The sequence below is a fragment of the Scyliorhinus canicula genome, chromosome 14 (assembly GCF_902713615.1).
Source record: "Scyliorhinus canicula chromosome 14, sScyCan1.1, whole genome shotgun sequence".
NCBI lineage: Eukaryota > Metazoa > Chordata > Chondrichthyes > Carcharhiniformes > Scyliorhinidae > Scyliorhinus > Scyliorhinus canicula.
This window is the reverse complement of record NC_052159.1, coordinates 52,474,563-52,491,221: the sequence shown is the minus strand read 5'-3', so window position 1 is coordinate 52,491,221 and position 16,659 is coordinate 52,474,563. Positions and strand designations below refer to the sequence as shown.

Below are 16,659 nucleotides of genomic sequence, written 5' to 3'. Positions count from 1 at the left end.
CATTCGGAAGAGGCATAGGCCATTTAGCCCCTTGAGCCTGTTCCACTATTCAGTGATATCATGGCTGATCCAAATCCTAACTTTATACATCCACCTTTAATATTTTGGTTCACAGAAATCTATCTCTATTAACGTTTAAAATTAACACCTGATCTTGTATCATTTGCCATTTGCGCAGGGTTCTAAAACTTGAATACTTCTATTTTGTTCGGATACCGAACCAGATCCCATTTGTTAGAATATCGGACGAGAAAACTCTAAACATTTTTTTAAAATTTGGAAAACTGTGAGAAAGGATACTTCATCTAGGATTGATGACTCTGACCAATAGATATCTTTTATGTTCAAATAAAATTTTATTTAAACACAGGATTAATCACATTAACATCAAATAAATAGCTTTACAATTATCAATTAAGCAGTTATTGAATAAAAGGAAAATACTTGAACTTACTATCTATACCTGCCACTAATTCCAATTAAGCAATAACAATACAGTTCAAATGACATTTAGAAATAAAGTTAACAAAACTGGTTACTTCTTTAGCTTTGTGGAGACTCTTGGAGAGAGATCCTTTCAAGAGCAGATCCTGTACACACTGTCTTTTCAGACTCAAATCCTATGGCAAACTGCTGTTCAACTTAAAATCTTACAGTAGACTGCAAAATTACAGACAATATAAAGCCTGCAGTAGCACAAGCTAAGATTTTTTATTCATGTTTTTTTATTCTTCAGATGAATTGACTGGGACAGGTGGATCTGCTACCTGCCAAGATATTTATATTGTTTGAACAAAAAATATAGCATATCCTCATCCTCTACTGTTGTCATACCTATATCAGATTCCAATTGACTCACTCTCTTCCTAATACACTTGCTCCTCTCATTAATTACATCATCTGTATCCCACTAAGTTCCAAGGCCTGCTTAGCTAGGACTAAATACAATCCCTCATAAATTATCTCTACTCCAAGGAACCATCCAAAATATAAACAAAGTCCCATTAGCCCTTTATCTGTAACCATTTAAGTGGTTGGCATGAATGATTACCTCATCATTTATGACTCTTTAATTACAGCTTTGACAGACATTTTGCCTATATGTATTATGAACCAGGGTTTTAATAACATTCCTGCTACAAATGTAAAATATAATATATAACAATTTCTACATTAATCACAGTTTCAAGAATTGTTTCCTAATTTCACTCCTGATTGTTTTCTAATTTCACTGGGTCTCGTTATTAGAGCCCTAGACTCCTTGACCAGTGGAAATGGTTTCTCTCTATCTCCCGGATTTGTTTCTCTTAATCTCTTCCAATAAAATAATCAGATAATTCTGATCAAAGCATGGGTTAATCTTCTAAATTCCTGGGAACATACCATGACCAGGTGTAATCTGTCCATGTCATTTAACCCGCAGAGTTCAAATGTCAATCCGGTAATTCTAGACAGTATTTGCTCCAAGGCCAGTACATCTATCTTAAAGTGTAGTGGCCAGAACTGCTCACATTCATCAAGGTTTGGTCTGACAAGGGCTTTGTATAGCTGAAGCATGACTTTGACTCCATTGTATTCTGGTCCTCTAGATCGAATAGGTATAATTCTATTAGCCTTTTGATTATTTTCTGTACCTGTCATGTCACTGACCTTTAGATAGGGACCCCCATGTTTTTTGGATGCTCACTGTTTTCATTCAGCTTTTAACTGTTTCAAATGTACTTGGTTTTTTTCTTTTCAAGTCCAAATGGGTGACCTCATATTTGCTTGCAGATAAATTCATTCGTTTATTAATTTAATACATTAATATCTCTTTGTAATGCTATGCTTAACCTACACTACTGATAATGCCATCAGTTTTTGAGTCATTGGCATTCTTGGATATATGACATTTTACCCCATCATCTAAGTTGTTAATAAATATGGCGAATAGTTGAGATCATGACACCAATCCGTTCAGGACACCAGTTGTCACATCCTGTACATTATCCCTTAACTCTGTCTCCTGCTATTTAACCAATGTCTTAACCAGGTTTATACTTAGCTAAAGTAGAAGCTCATTAAATTAAAAGCAAACAGTCTCTAAAAAGGAGCTTTCGGAAAAGGCTTCAACAAGCTCATATAAATAATATCCATAGGCATTTGCTCTGTCCACTACTTTAGTTAGCTCTTCAAAAAACTTCAATCAGGTTCATTAGGCATGACCCACTCCTCACAAATTTATATTGGCTGTCTCTGCTCAGCTGAAAAGTGTTCAGTCACTCTATCATTAATTCTAGACTCTAGTAATTTTCCGAGAACAGATGGTCGGCTAACTTGTCCATAATATTCCCTGGTTTCCATCTGTCACCTTTCTTAAATAGCAAAGTGACATGCACAATTTTTCAATTTAAGGGAACAGTTCCTAAGTTGAGAAATTATGTCAAATGGATTCATGACAGTGGAAGAAAAGGTAGCTTTGGTGATATTAGTTCAGTGAGAAGCTATAGAAGGAAGAAAATAGCCCAGGTGCCTTTGCAGGAAAGTGGGTGCTGAGTACAAACGGCATTGGGGCCCAGGTTGCACAATCAAGTTGTTTGCCACAAATCATTGTCTGCATTCACACACAAAAATATCTCAGTGAGATTGCAGGTAAGAGCCTGTGGAATATACTCTAAGATTCATTAGTGCCCACATGAAAGGAAGGAATAAAATTGGAAGAAGAGAAACAGATTTAACCTTGCAATTTGTTCTCTGAGGTGATTGTCAGATGTAAAGAATTGAAAGAAATCATGCTGAGAGCTATTGAATGATTGACATGGAGCAGAGGCCTTGATTTTTACTAACAGAGGATGGATTGACCATAATTTATTAATGTATTTCTGATATGGGCCATGGTTAAAACGCAGATGGTACATTAACAACATCATTTGCATACTTATTAATCTTATGAAATAGCTGTAACAAGGTTCAACTGTTTGAATGGACTTGAAATTAATATTTTTTTATAAATGCCAAATTAGTCAGTGTTTAAATTTTGATATGTGGTGTAATTGGGCTACTGAGAGGGGAGCAATGGGATGCTGATTTTATCCCATTCTCGAAGAAGAACTTGATAATTCACGTATTACTTCAAAGCTGCTGCGTTATAAAGTCTTCCTGACCTGTAAGAAAAGCTCAATGTATTTCGGGCATGATTCAGTGGACTTGACTTAAAGTCTTCTGAATGGCAAATTTAGTGGGGTGTTTTTGGCTGCCTGCAGCGGCTCAGCGAAAAACTCCCTGTCGAGGCCTCTCTTCAAGTCATTTCCTACACTTTGAGCTTAAACTACTCACGGATCGGAGCGCCATTTTTAAAAGCAGCCCCGACATTTCGACCCCTCCTCAGGACCCCCCCCCCCCCCCTTCAACCAACTTACCTCTTTAATGGTCCTCAAGGCTGCCCTCACCCAACCTCTGAGGTTGAAGGGGGTCGAAAGATCAGGGCTGCTTTTAAAAATGGCATTCCGATCCATGATTAGTTTTCCTGCATAGGAAAGCTGAGCTCAACAGTGCAGGAAATGCCTTAAAGTTTGGATTCGACAGGCAGTTCCTCGCCGAGGCCAAATGAACGGTGACCTAGTACCTGGGTGGCAGTGCCAAGGTGCCAGGCTGACAGTGCCTAGGTGCCAGGGGGAGTACCAAGGTACTACCTGCCCAGTCCATGATCACTTGGGAGCCTCAACTTCACAGAAAGACCCTGCAGGTGATATCATGACTAGTTCACGTCTTTGTGAACCAATACCAAACGGTGTCTGGTTGAAGCCTCGCTGGCAAGGCCGGTGAATCATGGGCCCCAGGTGAATTGGGATAGCACAAATCTAAATGAGCCGAATGTATCATTGAAATATGTGCACCTGGATCTCTCCCAGTAGAGCGGGATCCAGATCGCGAGACATTTTGAGCATCACGAATCTTGCGAGATATTCAACGGCCTCGTCCTGACACCAAATCACGTGCGATGAGACCACTGAATTGTGCACGTAATATCTATTTCTGTAACTGATACCTGATTTAGAGTGGAAACTTCCAAGAATTCTATTATAATAGAAGTAAATCTACTGTTTTCTGATGATGGCTATAAGATCAGGCCATCGTTCTTCTAAATCTGTCAGACAAACTAAAATAATTTGCATGAAAATAAATTTTGGTAACCACACTGTGCAATTAGAATTCTCTGCATGAAAGTAAGAGCTTAAAAACATGCATTTGCCCTTCTCCTCAAGGTGAAACAAGCCCCACAATAAGTCTTCTAGAGAAATTTTGCTAAGAATCAATTTAAGATTATCAGTCCAGCTCACAACTCCACATGTTCATATGTCGGGATCTATCTGCAGGCAAAAGGAATATGTCCAGGCATTGTGCCTTTTTAAAATTAAGCAAAGGCATGGAGGGCAATAGTTCCCTGGTGTATTCTCCATGGCAATGCCTCGATCATAGCTGACTTGCCAACCAATCAGCACCATTTTCTCCTGCAATATAAATTGTTGCACCCATTGAAATTTTAAATTCTTGCAGCTGTTCTGATGAGTGCAAGGTGAAAAACTTTGACAGAACATGTTCTGGGCTTTGATAGGACATCCCATTGACTTTGAAGCAGGTTCAGACAAAGCGTGGTGAGGTGTGCGAATTTGGTCCTGTTTCAGAATCACTGAAGCCTTATTGCCCAGGATCTGGATGCCTTACCCCTCACATCCCCCTAGTTACTTTTTCAAAAATGATGAGCTAGCTGAGTTTTAGAGTAAGGAGCCATTGAGATGTGAAACTCAAGTGTTCGGTGAATCATTTCTTGTTCGTTGCTTGTCGGGTTGTGGTTCCATGCAGGATTTTCACTATTCTGGTGTATAATAGTACAGACAGATGAGTGCAGCGTTCAGTAATTTAAATAGTTCTGATACCATTGACACGCTTAACTGCATTCACAATATATAATGACCTGTTTCTGCTCGCACTCCTCTTAGGCAATTTCAGAATTACACCCATCAGTTTCTTAACCTGGTCCAGTTATTTGATTGTGTGTTTCATTTTATTTTTCTTCAGGATGGAATGGGGTACCTGAAAGTTACAGAAAATGGGATTCGGCTGGAAGGAGAGTCCGAGTTTCTTTTCCCATTGTATGCCAAAGAAATTCGCTCCAGAATGGTATGTAGTAAGTACAAAGAAACTTGCGCAGAATTCCAGTGAAACAAGACTATTTAATATTAGACACAGAAACAGAAAATACTGGCAATCTCAGCAGGTCTGAAAGTATCTGTGGAGAGAGAAGGGAGCTAACATTCGAGCCTGGATGACTCTTGTCAAAGCTCTAGAGAACTAGGGGGTGCAAATGAAGTATAGGCTGGATATGAGGGCCAGCGATCGGTGGAGATTGACAAGGTGTCATAGACAGAAAGAAAAAGGTGAATGTAAATGGTGGTGATAATGATTATTATTAATAATAATAATAATACTTGCTTATTAGTCACGAGTAGGCTTCAATGCAGTTACTGTGAAAAGCCCCTAGTTGCCACATTCCGGCGACTGTTCGAGGAGGCCTGTACTGGGAATTGAACAGGTGCGCTGGCCTGTTCTTGCTTACAAGCCAGCTGTTTAGCCCACTGTGCAAACAGGGTGCTGATTAATGGACACATTAAGAGATCAGATGTGTTGATGGAAGAACAAAGGTAAGCATTGTGTCAAAGGACAACCTGGAATAGGGAACAGATTTCAGAAAGTGGGGTGGGATGAGGGGAGGGGAGACAATGGTGAAGGAAAAACAGATCGATGGAAGAATTGAAAATAAAGGATAGGATCCTCCTTGTCCTCACTTTCCACCCCACCAGCCTCTGCTAGTTCTGCCTACTCCAGCATGAGGCCACCACCAAATACATCTGCCCCCCACTCCTCCTGTCAGCATTCCACAGGAACCGTTCCCTCTAGGATACTCTGGTCCACTCCTCCATCTCCCCCAACACCTCACCCTCTTTCTACGGCACCTTCTCATGCAATCGCAGAAGGTGTAACACCTGCCCGTTTACCTCCTCCCTGCTCATCATCCAAGGACCTAAACATTCTTTTCAGGTGAGGTAGTGCTTCACGTGCACCACCTTCAATCTGGTCTCTTGCATTCGCTACTACCAATGCGGCCTACTCTACATTGGAGAGACAAAATTCAAAATGATTTGAATGACCGCTTTGCAGGACACCTTTGATCGTCCGCAAGCATGACCCAGACTTCCCTGTCACTTGCTAGTTCAACTCACCAAGCTGCTCTTGTGTCCACATGTCCGTCCTTGTCCTGCTGCAGTGTTCCAGTGAAGCTCAGCGCAAACTGGAGGAACAGAACCTCATCTTCTGGTTCAGCATGTTCCAGCCTTCCAGACTTAACATTGAGTTCAACAACCTCAGACTGTGAATTCTCTCCTCCACCTTCACCCCATTTTTATTTCTATCAATTTATTTTCATTTGTTCCATCAACCTGTTTTTCCCTCACCGTTGTCTATCCCTCCCCCCCCCCCCCCCCCCCCCCCAATACAATGCCACTTCTCCCTATTCCTGGTTGTCCTTTGACACACTGCTCACCTTTGATCTGCCGTTAACACATTCTGATCTCTTAATGTGCCACTATCAACCCTTCTTATTCATTCACCACCATATATATTTCCTTTCTGTCCACAACATCTTTGTCAATCTCCACCTATCGCTGACCCTCTATCCATGTCCACTGCTCCACACCCCTGACAACAGTATAAATCTGACCCTATTCCCAGTTCTCTCCAGCTTTGACAGAGTCACCCAGACTCGAAATCTCGCTCCATTCTCTCTCTCCACAGATGCTGTCAGGCTTTGCTGAGATTATCCAGGATTTAATGTTTCTGTTTCAGATTCCAGTAATTTGCTTTTATCTATTTAATGTTCAACATTATTCAGGGATTTGAACTTGTGAAATGTTAAGCATTTCAACAATTTGCAAATCGTTATTGTTGTATCTCGTCAGAGCTGAGCAACAATATATCTTTATAAGAGTGATGATGTCATGCTTCTTTGCAGAGCTTCCTCAGCTGGGAATGCACATTGGAAATACTGACACACAGCAATATATCTGATTATATGTCTATTAATGGGGTGATAATTGGAGAGGATAAAATGTTTGAAGGTGACCCTTTAATCCTCCATGAAATGTAATCATGGGTTTAGAAGACTGGAAATTGTAGTTGGTGATCTTATATAAAAGTTGAGCAGGCTTACATCAAATTCCTCTCTCTGCTTTTTCTTGAAAAACATTATATGAGTTACTGCCTACATTAAAAGTGCAGAGGGACAAATTGACATAAAATAGGCTATTTAGGCCTTGAGCCTGTTTTGTCATTCAATTAGATCATGTCCGGTCTGTATTGAAAGTCCATCTATCTGCTTTGGTTCCATTACCCTTAATACACTTGCCCAGTAAAAGCCTATAAATCTCAGGTTTCAAATTTTAAGTGACCGGCTCTCATTCAAAAACTGTTAGCTGTCCCACCACAGCAGCCCCAGGAGAAACGGAAAGTTACAGTAACAATAAACAAGCTCTAACACAAGTATAGAACTGAGGTCTGTCCACGGTAAGTCATTCCCCCAGGGGTAATGGATCATTTGTTTGCCCACTCAAATGTGTACTTTGATGAGGAAACAAACAGAATTATACTGAATGAGCCAGCACACCAAAATACTGGGTAAACTGACGGGTATGTCAGACTGTCTCCTGCTGCTGCCAATGGGCGTGGAAACGTCCAGCACCGACTTGGTAAAGGGAATGGTGCAGAACGTGCATTCTCTGTGGTTTCTGCTCACAGTTGTCCTGCTGACCCAGAGGCTGCAACAGCTGTGCCCATATCTTTTGCAGCCTTTCTGAACAGGTTACCAAATCCCTTGACACTCCCACCCCTCCAGGAACTCTTAAAACCTCCAGAAAAACACTTCAATGGTACTCTTTACAAGAGAAAAAGTTCCAAAAATTTATATTGCCGGCAATCAGGGTGCATAGCCCAATTTGCAACAGCGTGCTTGCTTTTTCTTGAGTAAATAAATGTAGACAGTGCCTGGACATTCATAGACATAGAACAGTACAGCACAGAACAGGCCCTTCAGCCCTCGATGTTGTGCCAAGCAATGATCACCCTACTTAAACCCACGTAACCCGTATACCCGTAACCCAACAATCCCCCCATTAACCTTACACTACGGGCAATTAGCATGGCCAATCACCTAACCCGCACATCTTTGGACTGTGGGAGGAAACCGGAGCACCCGGAGGAAACCCACGCACACAGGGGGAGGACGTGCAGACTCCACACAGACAGTGACCCAGCGGGAATCGAACCTGGGACCCTAGAGCTGTGAAGCATTGATGCTAACCACCATGCTACCGTGAGGCCCCGCTGCTACGTGAGGCCCATTGTTCATTGTTCAAATTTGGGATCCTGGTATTATATTAGCTGGTTGGGATGTATGAACTCAGGACAGCACCGAATCAGAACCATGCAGTGCACGTGGCGGGTGTGCCTGTGCATGTCCATATCCCAGCAGAATGCTGCGCAAGAAACAGTCCATGGGGTGTTCGGGGAAGGGGGGGAGAAACACCAGTAGAGTAGTGCAAGGCCTTCCAAGTGCCACGATAAGCAGCGTCTCGTTCAACAGCAAGGCAATTTATCATCCTGGTGTCATTTGTGTTACAAAACTCTCATTGTAATGAGCAAAGTCATAACCAGTGAAATAATTAAAATAATTTAAATGCTGCAGCAGATTTATGCCCCAGAGCAGTTGTCGGTGGAATGCACATGCCATAAATCACAGCCAATGCAGGAAGGGTAGTTAGGCCATTTCAGTGGGCAACAAGAGTTGCCTGAAGAATTATCGATGTTGAACATTAGAACAAAGCCATCATATTCATTCCAAGTTGTAATGTACCAGATTTATTCAATTCAATTTCAAAATTCACCATGGTGAAATTTGCAATAATGACCTTAAGCCTAATATTCCACTCCTGTAACAGTATCTTACCATACTCTTAGATTAGCCATGACTTGCACAGCATTGGGGAGCTGCAGGGTTAGAGAGCTGGTGTCAGTGCAATCACCGGCAGTGCATATATCAGCAGATTATGCAGACAGCTCCAGACTAGACTTCACCACGCGTGGAAGACTTTACAACTGAACAAGCATAATGTTTCGCAGGCAAGTACTCGATGTAAGCAGAATTTGGGAACTGCAAGGTATAAGATATTAGTGCAGTGTCTTCAAAGTCGGGGGCACGACCCGCGGGTGGGTCGCGGGCGGGTGTCGGGAGGGTCACAGAGCCGTCCTTCTGCGGCGCTCCCGATCGCGCAAATCCCCGCGCAGCAGCCGGCTTTTAATAACGCCGACTGCAAGCGGCCTTTAAAATGGGCGTGAACATGTAAAAGAAATTTGAGCCGCAATGCGCATGCACAATCATCGGCGCACATGCACAAAACTTTTTGTTTCAAGTTCGGGGGGGGGGGGGGGGGGGGGGGGGGGTTATTTGACAAAGCTTTACAGGAAAAAATGCAGTAACTTTGGACAGAAGGAGGAATCCATACTTCCAACCCAGAAGGCTTCACCTTCATCCAACAGGTTCCATTGGAGGAGCGTGTACGAGGGCCAAAGGGACCCAAAACCATTTCCTCCATTATTATCAGCAGCAAACAAGGTAAGAGAAAATGGTAGGTCGCTCAGGTTGGCCGGCGTGGGTCCCGAAGATTGGCCGGTTGGTAAAAATGGGTCCCCAGAAAAAATGTTTGAAGAACACTGCATTAGTGTGTCTCTCTGCTCCTCCACACTATTGGATGCAGGAGTCCAGCAAAATGGGATAAATGTTTACAACATGCTTTATCTCTGAGACACAGATCAGAAAGATCCATGAACGAAGAACAATATACACGAAAAGAGGCTACCTTGGCAATTTTTTGAATGCAAGAAGCCTTATTCCAAGGCGCAAAGATTTAAAATGGAGCGGGCCATTTTAAAAGCTCATTTCAACTGGCTATCATTTCAAGCAGTTCTCTAACTCCAACAAAATGTCCTTAAAGGATCAAATCAGCGAATGTCTATGCCATCTAGATAATTGAATAAGTTGCAAATAAGCAAAGAAAGGAGATTACTGATTTCCGAAGAAAAGCAACGGATCATGGACAAGACTTTGCGCAGTTACTTTGGACGTTAAAGGCTTTAAAACTAACTTCAAGCTTATTGCAGAATTTTGTGTCACGATACTGGCTGATCATTTGGATGTCTCAAAAATAGTACATCTTATCATCAAACATTAAATTGCGAGATCCTGACAGTATGAATCTTTGGGTAAAGGGGCAGATACCTACCACCCCATTGTCACAAGGGACAACGGATATGAGAGCCTTTGGGCGGGATTCTCTGATTTGCCGTTCGGCGATTGGCCGGTGAATCTGTTTTTACGCCAAAACCTGAAGCATTGCCGTTTTTCAGATACCCCCACCGCTCAAAAACGGAGTACTCGTTGATTGCGCCGCATGCCATTGGGACAGCTTCAGAACATTACCTGAGGCCCTCCCCCGATGCCAACTTCCTGACTGCGTCCGACGCGTTGCCCTGTCAGTTTTCGGTGACCTCGAGTGGCGGCTGCAGACTGTGTCCAGCGCTGCCACAGTCAGGGGGGGAGTTGTTCCACTGACGGGGGGGGGGGCTTCGGCGGGGACTGGGGAGAGTTGATGGGGCGGTCCGGGCGATTACAGGGTTGCACTATCTGGCTGGCCGGATCCGTGCGTGGCCGGTACCATTTTGTATGGCGTGGCAGCCACAGATCGCCACCGTACACATGTGCGACCACGTACCCGGCCATTCTCCATCCGTACCTGCAGATATAGTGGCACGGCTGCTATCCCTCCACCGGGTGGAGCATCGGTGCGGGGGGGTACTCCGACGTTTTGATTGTAAGACCAAACACTTCCTCCAGACATAGCCTTAAAATTGGAGAATCCAGCCCTTTATGTCTGCAATCAAACCACATATATTTTTTAATAATATTTTACTAAAGATTTCACATAGATGACACACATGATCTACAATCCAACTCTGAAATGATTCAAACGTGCTTTTATGAAAACTCTGAACGGCACACTAGTGGGATTCTCCCATTTTCTGGTGCGGCGCGCCCCGCTCTGGCAGCATGACGGTCCATCCCGGCAGCCGGCCAATGGTGTTTCCCATTGTGGGCACCCTCACACTGTCGGGAGTGCGCTGCCGGCAAAGCGGATGATCCCGCCGATGGAGAATCGAGCCCTGTACATTTGTTGTGCTAATAACCCCAAAGGTCAAGAAAAAGAAAAGCAAACAACAGCCATATCCACACCACCCCCTCCATAACCCCACCTAGTCCACAACCAAACCCGACCTCCCATCCCGAACAGCTTAACGGTAATAACTCTTTGAAGTATGAGAAAGTGCCTGCCAGCTCAAGTAAAATCCCTCCACCGATTCCCCAATGGTGTACTTGACCTTTTCCAGGTATAAAAAGTCCATAAGGTCACTCCACCAGGCTGAGGCACTAGGCAGAGCGGAAGCGCTCCATCCCAGCAGAACTTTCCTTTGGGCTATCAACAAGAGCATCTGGCTTCACCCCTGTCCACAGCCCCGGTGAATCCCAAACCCCGGAAATGGCACCAAATGGCCACCTACGGACAAGGTTGCAGATCGATATTAAGAACCGCTGACATGGTGCGAAAGAAGGAGAACCAAAAGCTTGCCATTGTTGGACATGACCAGAATATGTGGGTATGATAGGCTGGCCCATGAAAGCACCACTCAAATCTGTCCTCCACTTCAAAAAACACGCTCATTCTTGTTTTGGTTCGATGTGCTTTGTGTACACTTTGTGTTGTATCAGCTGAGCCGTGTGTAAGAGGAGGAGGAATTTATCCTACAAAAGGGCCTCATTCCACACATCCTCATCTAGGATGGGTCCCAACTCCTCCTCCCATTTAGCCTTCACCCGGGGGCATGGACTGAGTGGGGTGCCCTTTCCAAGGGCCTGTGCACATTAGATGGGCTGAATGGCTCTTCCTGCACTGTAAATTCTATGATTTTATGATTCCTCGTGTTCTACTCGGCGACCAATGTGGAGAAGGTTTTGGGGGTGGTAAAGGAAGGGATATCGTTTGGGGAGGATGGAGACAGGTTTGTGTAAGGGAATCGAGCCTCTGGGCTCTAGTGAAACTGGCATGCCCGTCCAATTCTCTCCAGCGAAATATACACAAACCAAGTGGTAATTTTTAGTTTGAAGATATGGAGGCAGCTCAGATAACATTACAAGCTGAGTGCCATTTCATTATGGCCCCTACATGTGGCAAACACTTGTTTGTGCCATTGGGTTTTTGGATTCAATGTTAAGGTGTGGGAAGGGCTAGAGGGCATTAGAGAGCTGTTCGCCAAACCGGGAGGACGATTGTGGCAAAATCAGGACACACTTGTTCCAGTACTTACAATGCGCGACTTAGTTGGTGGGGCTTGCCCTACTTCCCCTTAGCAATGCAACAATCCCATTGGAGGATATCAAAGCATTACTGACTGAAAATGCATGTATACAAATGGGCATCGGGAAATAGAAAACAAAGTTGTGCAGCAAGAGAGCGGGTACCATTCATGGAGGAATTTCTATAGTCGGGTTCCCATTCAACAGAAGTTGGTCAGGTTTATTCATTGGCAATGGATCATTCTCCATCACAGTGACTCCATCCACTAGAACTTGGGAGAAGATGAGATTGTAGGTGTATTTTTGAAGATTAGGCCAGAAGGTGCAGAACAAAAGACACGGCAGCAGAGGGTAATCATCTGTAAGCGCATTCCTGGCCGAGTTTGGCTCTAACCTAAAGAAGGTATGAGGAAAAACATTGTAGTAATGAACATTGAGTAATCAATTGGAAGATGAGGTCCTAAAGATTGATACACTTTTGAATCTACTGCTGAAGCATATGAAGCCTCTATTGTTTTCCTTGAAGAGTCAGCTGTTTTTGCTTTTGAGGAGGAGAATTCGTATTTTGTTCCATTGGTCGCACCAATGCGATTCATAGTATATACTTGTGGCCATAGAAAATTGTCTAGGTAGAACAGACTGTTTGATTCCATAGTAGATCACACTGCCAGAGTATCAGTAAAGCCTGTTACTTTGGGTGAAAGTAAGTTGACGCCCCACACTTCAATGCATCAGAAAATCTTCCTTCAACTTTCCTTGCACTAAAGATGAACCTTCAGCGCAAAAGCAAAGGAAATCTCCAAGTCCGACAGCTAACGAGATCTATGCAAGGATTTGTCCAGATTCAGTTCTGGACATTCATCCATTTCTACAAATGGTGTTGTCTTATCTTCTTATGTTGACACTGTCATCCCATTGCCCAGAGCAGGACAAGCTCATGCTGAAGCAAGTGTGGCAATGCTACCACTCCTTACAGAAAATGAAAGTCATTTCCGTGTTGTCGGGAAGTTCTATCTTCTTCATTTTGTGCAGTGTCTGCAGGAATTTCATAGTTATTCTTCTTGTCATCCAGATTTGTTCAGTTCTCGGGCTTTGAATACGTTTTTCATCCTCAGTGAATGATGCAGCTGTGAAATTCTTCATTGGATTTGTAGATACTTCATCTTCTCGAGCCTTTCGCTAGTGTGCTGAGAGGGAGTGGAAGATTCCAAAACAAACGCTAGTCTTTCCTCTTCCTATTCAAGAGAGGGTGATTGTTTATGCCCTGCAGTCCTCTCTCTTGAATCAGTCTTTCTTTGAGAAGCTTTCAGTTCAGCTTTTATGAAGACCATACCGTAGTTACCAGCAGTCCTGGAAAGCTGCTGTCTCACTCCACCAATGATCACCCGTAGATATCCACACTGTCCTCTCAGAGAGATGTAGACACTGTGGGAGATTGAATCCTTCATGACACTGACTTGGAGTGTGGGGGAAGAGCAGAGCTAGTAGTTGGATAAAATCTGTAACAGTAAAGGAGGTTCAGAAGTTTGAAAAATGGAATGTAATTATTTGAGGAATAGTTTAACATTGTTATTTAAAAACTTGACATACTTGGTGGGGGGGGAGGGAAGTAGCATAATGGGTTAATAGTTATGATAATGACATACTGCTGTTTATCATGATGTAACAGTCATGTGCTGGAGACCCATTCAGGAAGATGGAATATTCTGCACTCAAGTGAGGTGTACATACCTAGGGGTTTATCATGTCTATCGTGTAAATAAATGGCCGGGATTATCCGAAATCCCGGGCAAGTGTTGATGCGGGTAAATACCGGAGTCGTGTATGCCAGCGTCAACGGGCCTCCTGGCCCAGTTATTCTCCGGATTTCAGGGGGCTAGAACAGTGGCGGAGTGCTGTGCGCTGCTCCAGCACCGAAAGCCAGTTTGCACGGCCGGCGCGGGTCCGCGCATGCGCGCGATGGCCGTCTCGCGCCGTGTGCATGTGCATGGTCGCCGTCCCCGCACTGGTCCCAGTTGCAACATGCAGAGGCCCGACAGGGGCCGGCATGGAGGAACTAGGTCCGCCCCGGAATGAGCGCGCCCGCCGATCGGTACCCCCGTTCGTGGGCCTGGCCACCATGGAGGCCCCCCAGCCAGAACACCAAGGTCCCGCCGGGTGGGACCACATGTGAACCACGCCGGCGGGATCCGGCGGAACTCGGCGGGCACCCAGCCCATCGAGCGCAGAGAATCGCCGCTTTCAACGGCGCTGGGGAGACCGCGTGGGCGCAATTGGCCGGAGAATCGGCGGCCCGGTGTCGGTGCTGCGTGGCGGGATTCTTGCGCCCGCCCCCCCCCGGCAATTCCCCGACCCGGCGTGGGCTCGGAGAATCCCGGATAATAGCTTTGGAGTCGGGCCTAAATCACTCATGAATAGAGGGAAACCTTTCCAGTAGAGATAACCAACAAAACAGCCATCACCTCCACTCCTACCAGCCACAGTAATGATTCCCGGCTATTTGGAGCCAGTAGTTGGATCTCTCTCCCTAACGGCACTGTGGGTGTATCTGGACAACATGGACTGCAGCAATTCAAGAAGGTAGCTAATGACCTTCTAAAGGGCAGTTAGGTACGGGCAATAAATGATGACCTTCCGAGTGATGCTCACATCCCATCAACAAATAAAGAAAATGGAGCTGTAGCACCCTCCTCAGGTGCAGCAGGACAAGGAATGCCTAATGGTACTGAAAATTAAGCATAAGTTTGAATTAAATATTGCAATCCAGGAACAAAAAACATGAAAAAATAAGTTGTTGTTGCAAAATAAATGTAAAGGGACAACCAAAATGCCAAAAATTACAATAACCTAACTGTGAAACAACTCTATACTAGCGCCACCTTGAAGAAAACAAAACCACAAACGCTGGGAATTCTTGGATTGTGACCTATTTTTGGCCCAGAACACTCCTGACTCTGGGGAAATTGTAAATCAATTCATCTTTCAGTATGTAATGAGCCTCGTGTACATTATAGTGAAAACCTACAACAATCCCAGCAGAGACCAGCAGTAAAAGTCCAGCTTGTGCAATCCCAGGACAGATTTGTCAGTGCACCCTCACTCTTTGCCTATCCAATGGCTGCATCCAGTTCTAAATGACTTCTTGGTTTCCCTGTGGCTTTTTTATGTTTGCTCACTGAAGTCTATCACTGCAGCTGAGGGATGACTTTGTCTTCTTAGAAATCTGGTTTGGTCACAACTTCTTTTTCGGGACCCTGTTTAAGACCACTATCCCAGTCATGGCAGTTGTTTCACTGGCTGCATTTCATTCAAGTGCAAAAGTTTGTTTAATGCTGCCATAATTTTCCTTTTTGGTATCTGCTTTTTCCTCATATGTTCAGTCATAACCATGGTAAGAAATGCACTGATGTAAGTTTCTTTGAGTTCACTTTGAATAGTTACATGGCAGCTTTCCACCTATCCATCATTGCAAAGTATTGCTTAAACTGCCAGAAGTTTACGATAAACCAGAAACCCAGAATCCAAGTAAATCTGCATTTGTTTGTAAATATATTTTGAATTGCTTTGTTAATACAAAATGGCATCAGTACAAAATCAAGAAATGATCTTGGATCAGAAGATGTAGAATTCATATGGGTGGCAGCAAGAAATAACAAGGGGATTAAGACCAGCATGGTAGCACAGTGGTTAGCACTATGGCTTCCCAACACCTGGGTCCCAGGTTCGATTCCCGGTTTGAGTCACTGTCGGTGCGAAGTCTGCACGTTCTCCCTGTGTCTGCGTGGGTTTCCTCCGGGTGCTTCGGTTTCCTCCCACAAGTCCCGAAAGACGTGCTGTTAGGTAATGTGGACATTCTGAATTCTCCCTCTGTGTACCCGAACAGGCGCCGGAAGGTGACTAGAGACTTTTCACAGTAACTTCATTGCAGTGTTAATGTAAGCCTACTTGTGACAATTAAGATTATTGTTATGACTATAAGACATAAGAGCAGCATTAGGCCATTCAGCCCATTGAATCTGCTCCGCCATTCAATCATGCCTAATTTGCTTCTCATCGCCATTCTCTTGCCTTCTCCCCATAACCCCTGATCCCCCTATTAATTAAGAATAACACACGGTTGGGAGTAGTCAACAGGTCCCCTAACAGTGGCCATACTGTATGAC

At 44.1% G+C, this 16,659-nt stretch overlaps 1 protein-coding gene across 4 annotated transcripts in view; it reads left to right on the top strand.

The window, feature by feature from the left end:
• Positions 1–16,659, top strand: part of sgcg (sarcoglycan, gamma) — an 807,130-nt gene that overhangs the window by 516,466 nt on the left and 274,005 nt on the right. For all 4 annotated transcript variants that reach the window (XM_038818379.1, XM_038818381.1, XM_038818380.1 and 1 more), the window contains one exon: positions 5,059–5,160. In XM_038818379.1, the coding sequence (XP_038674307.1) occupies positions 5,059–5,160 (102 nt within the window). The remainder of the gene's footprint in view (positions 1–5,058; positions 5,161–16,659) is intronic.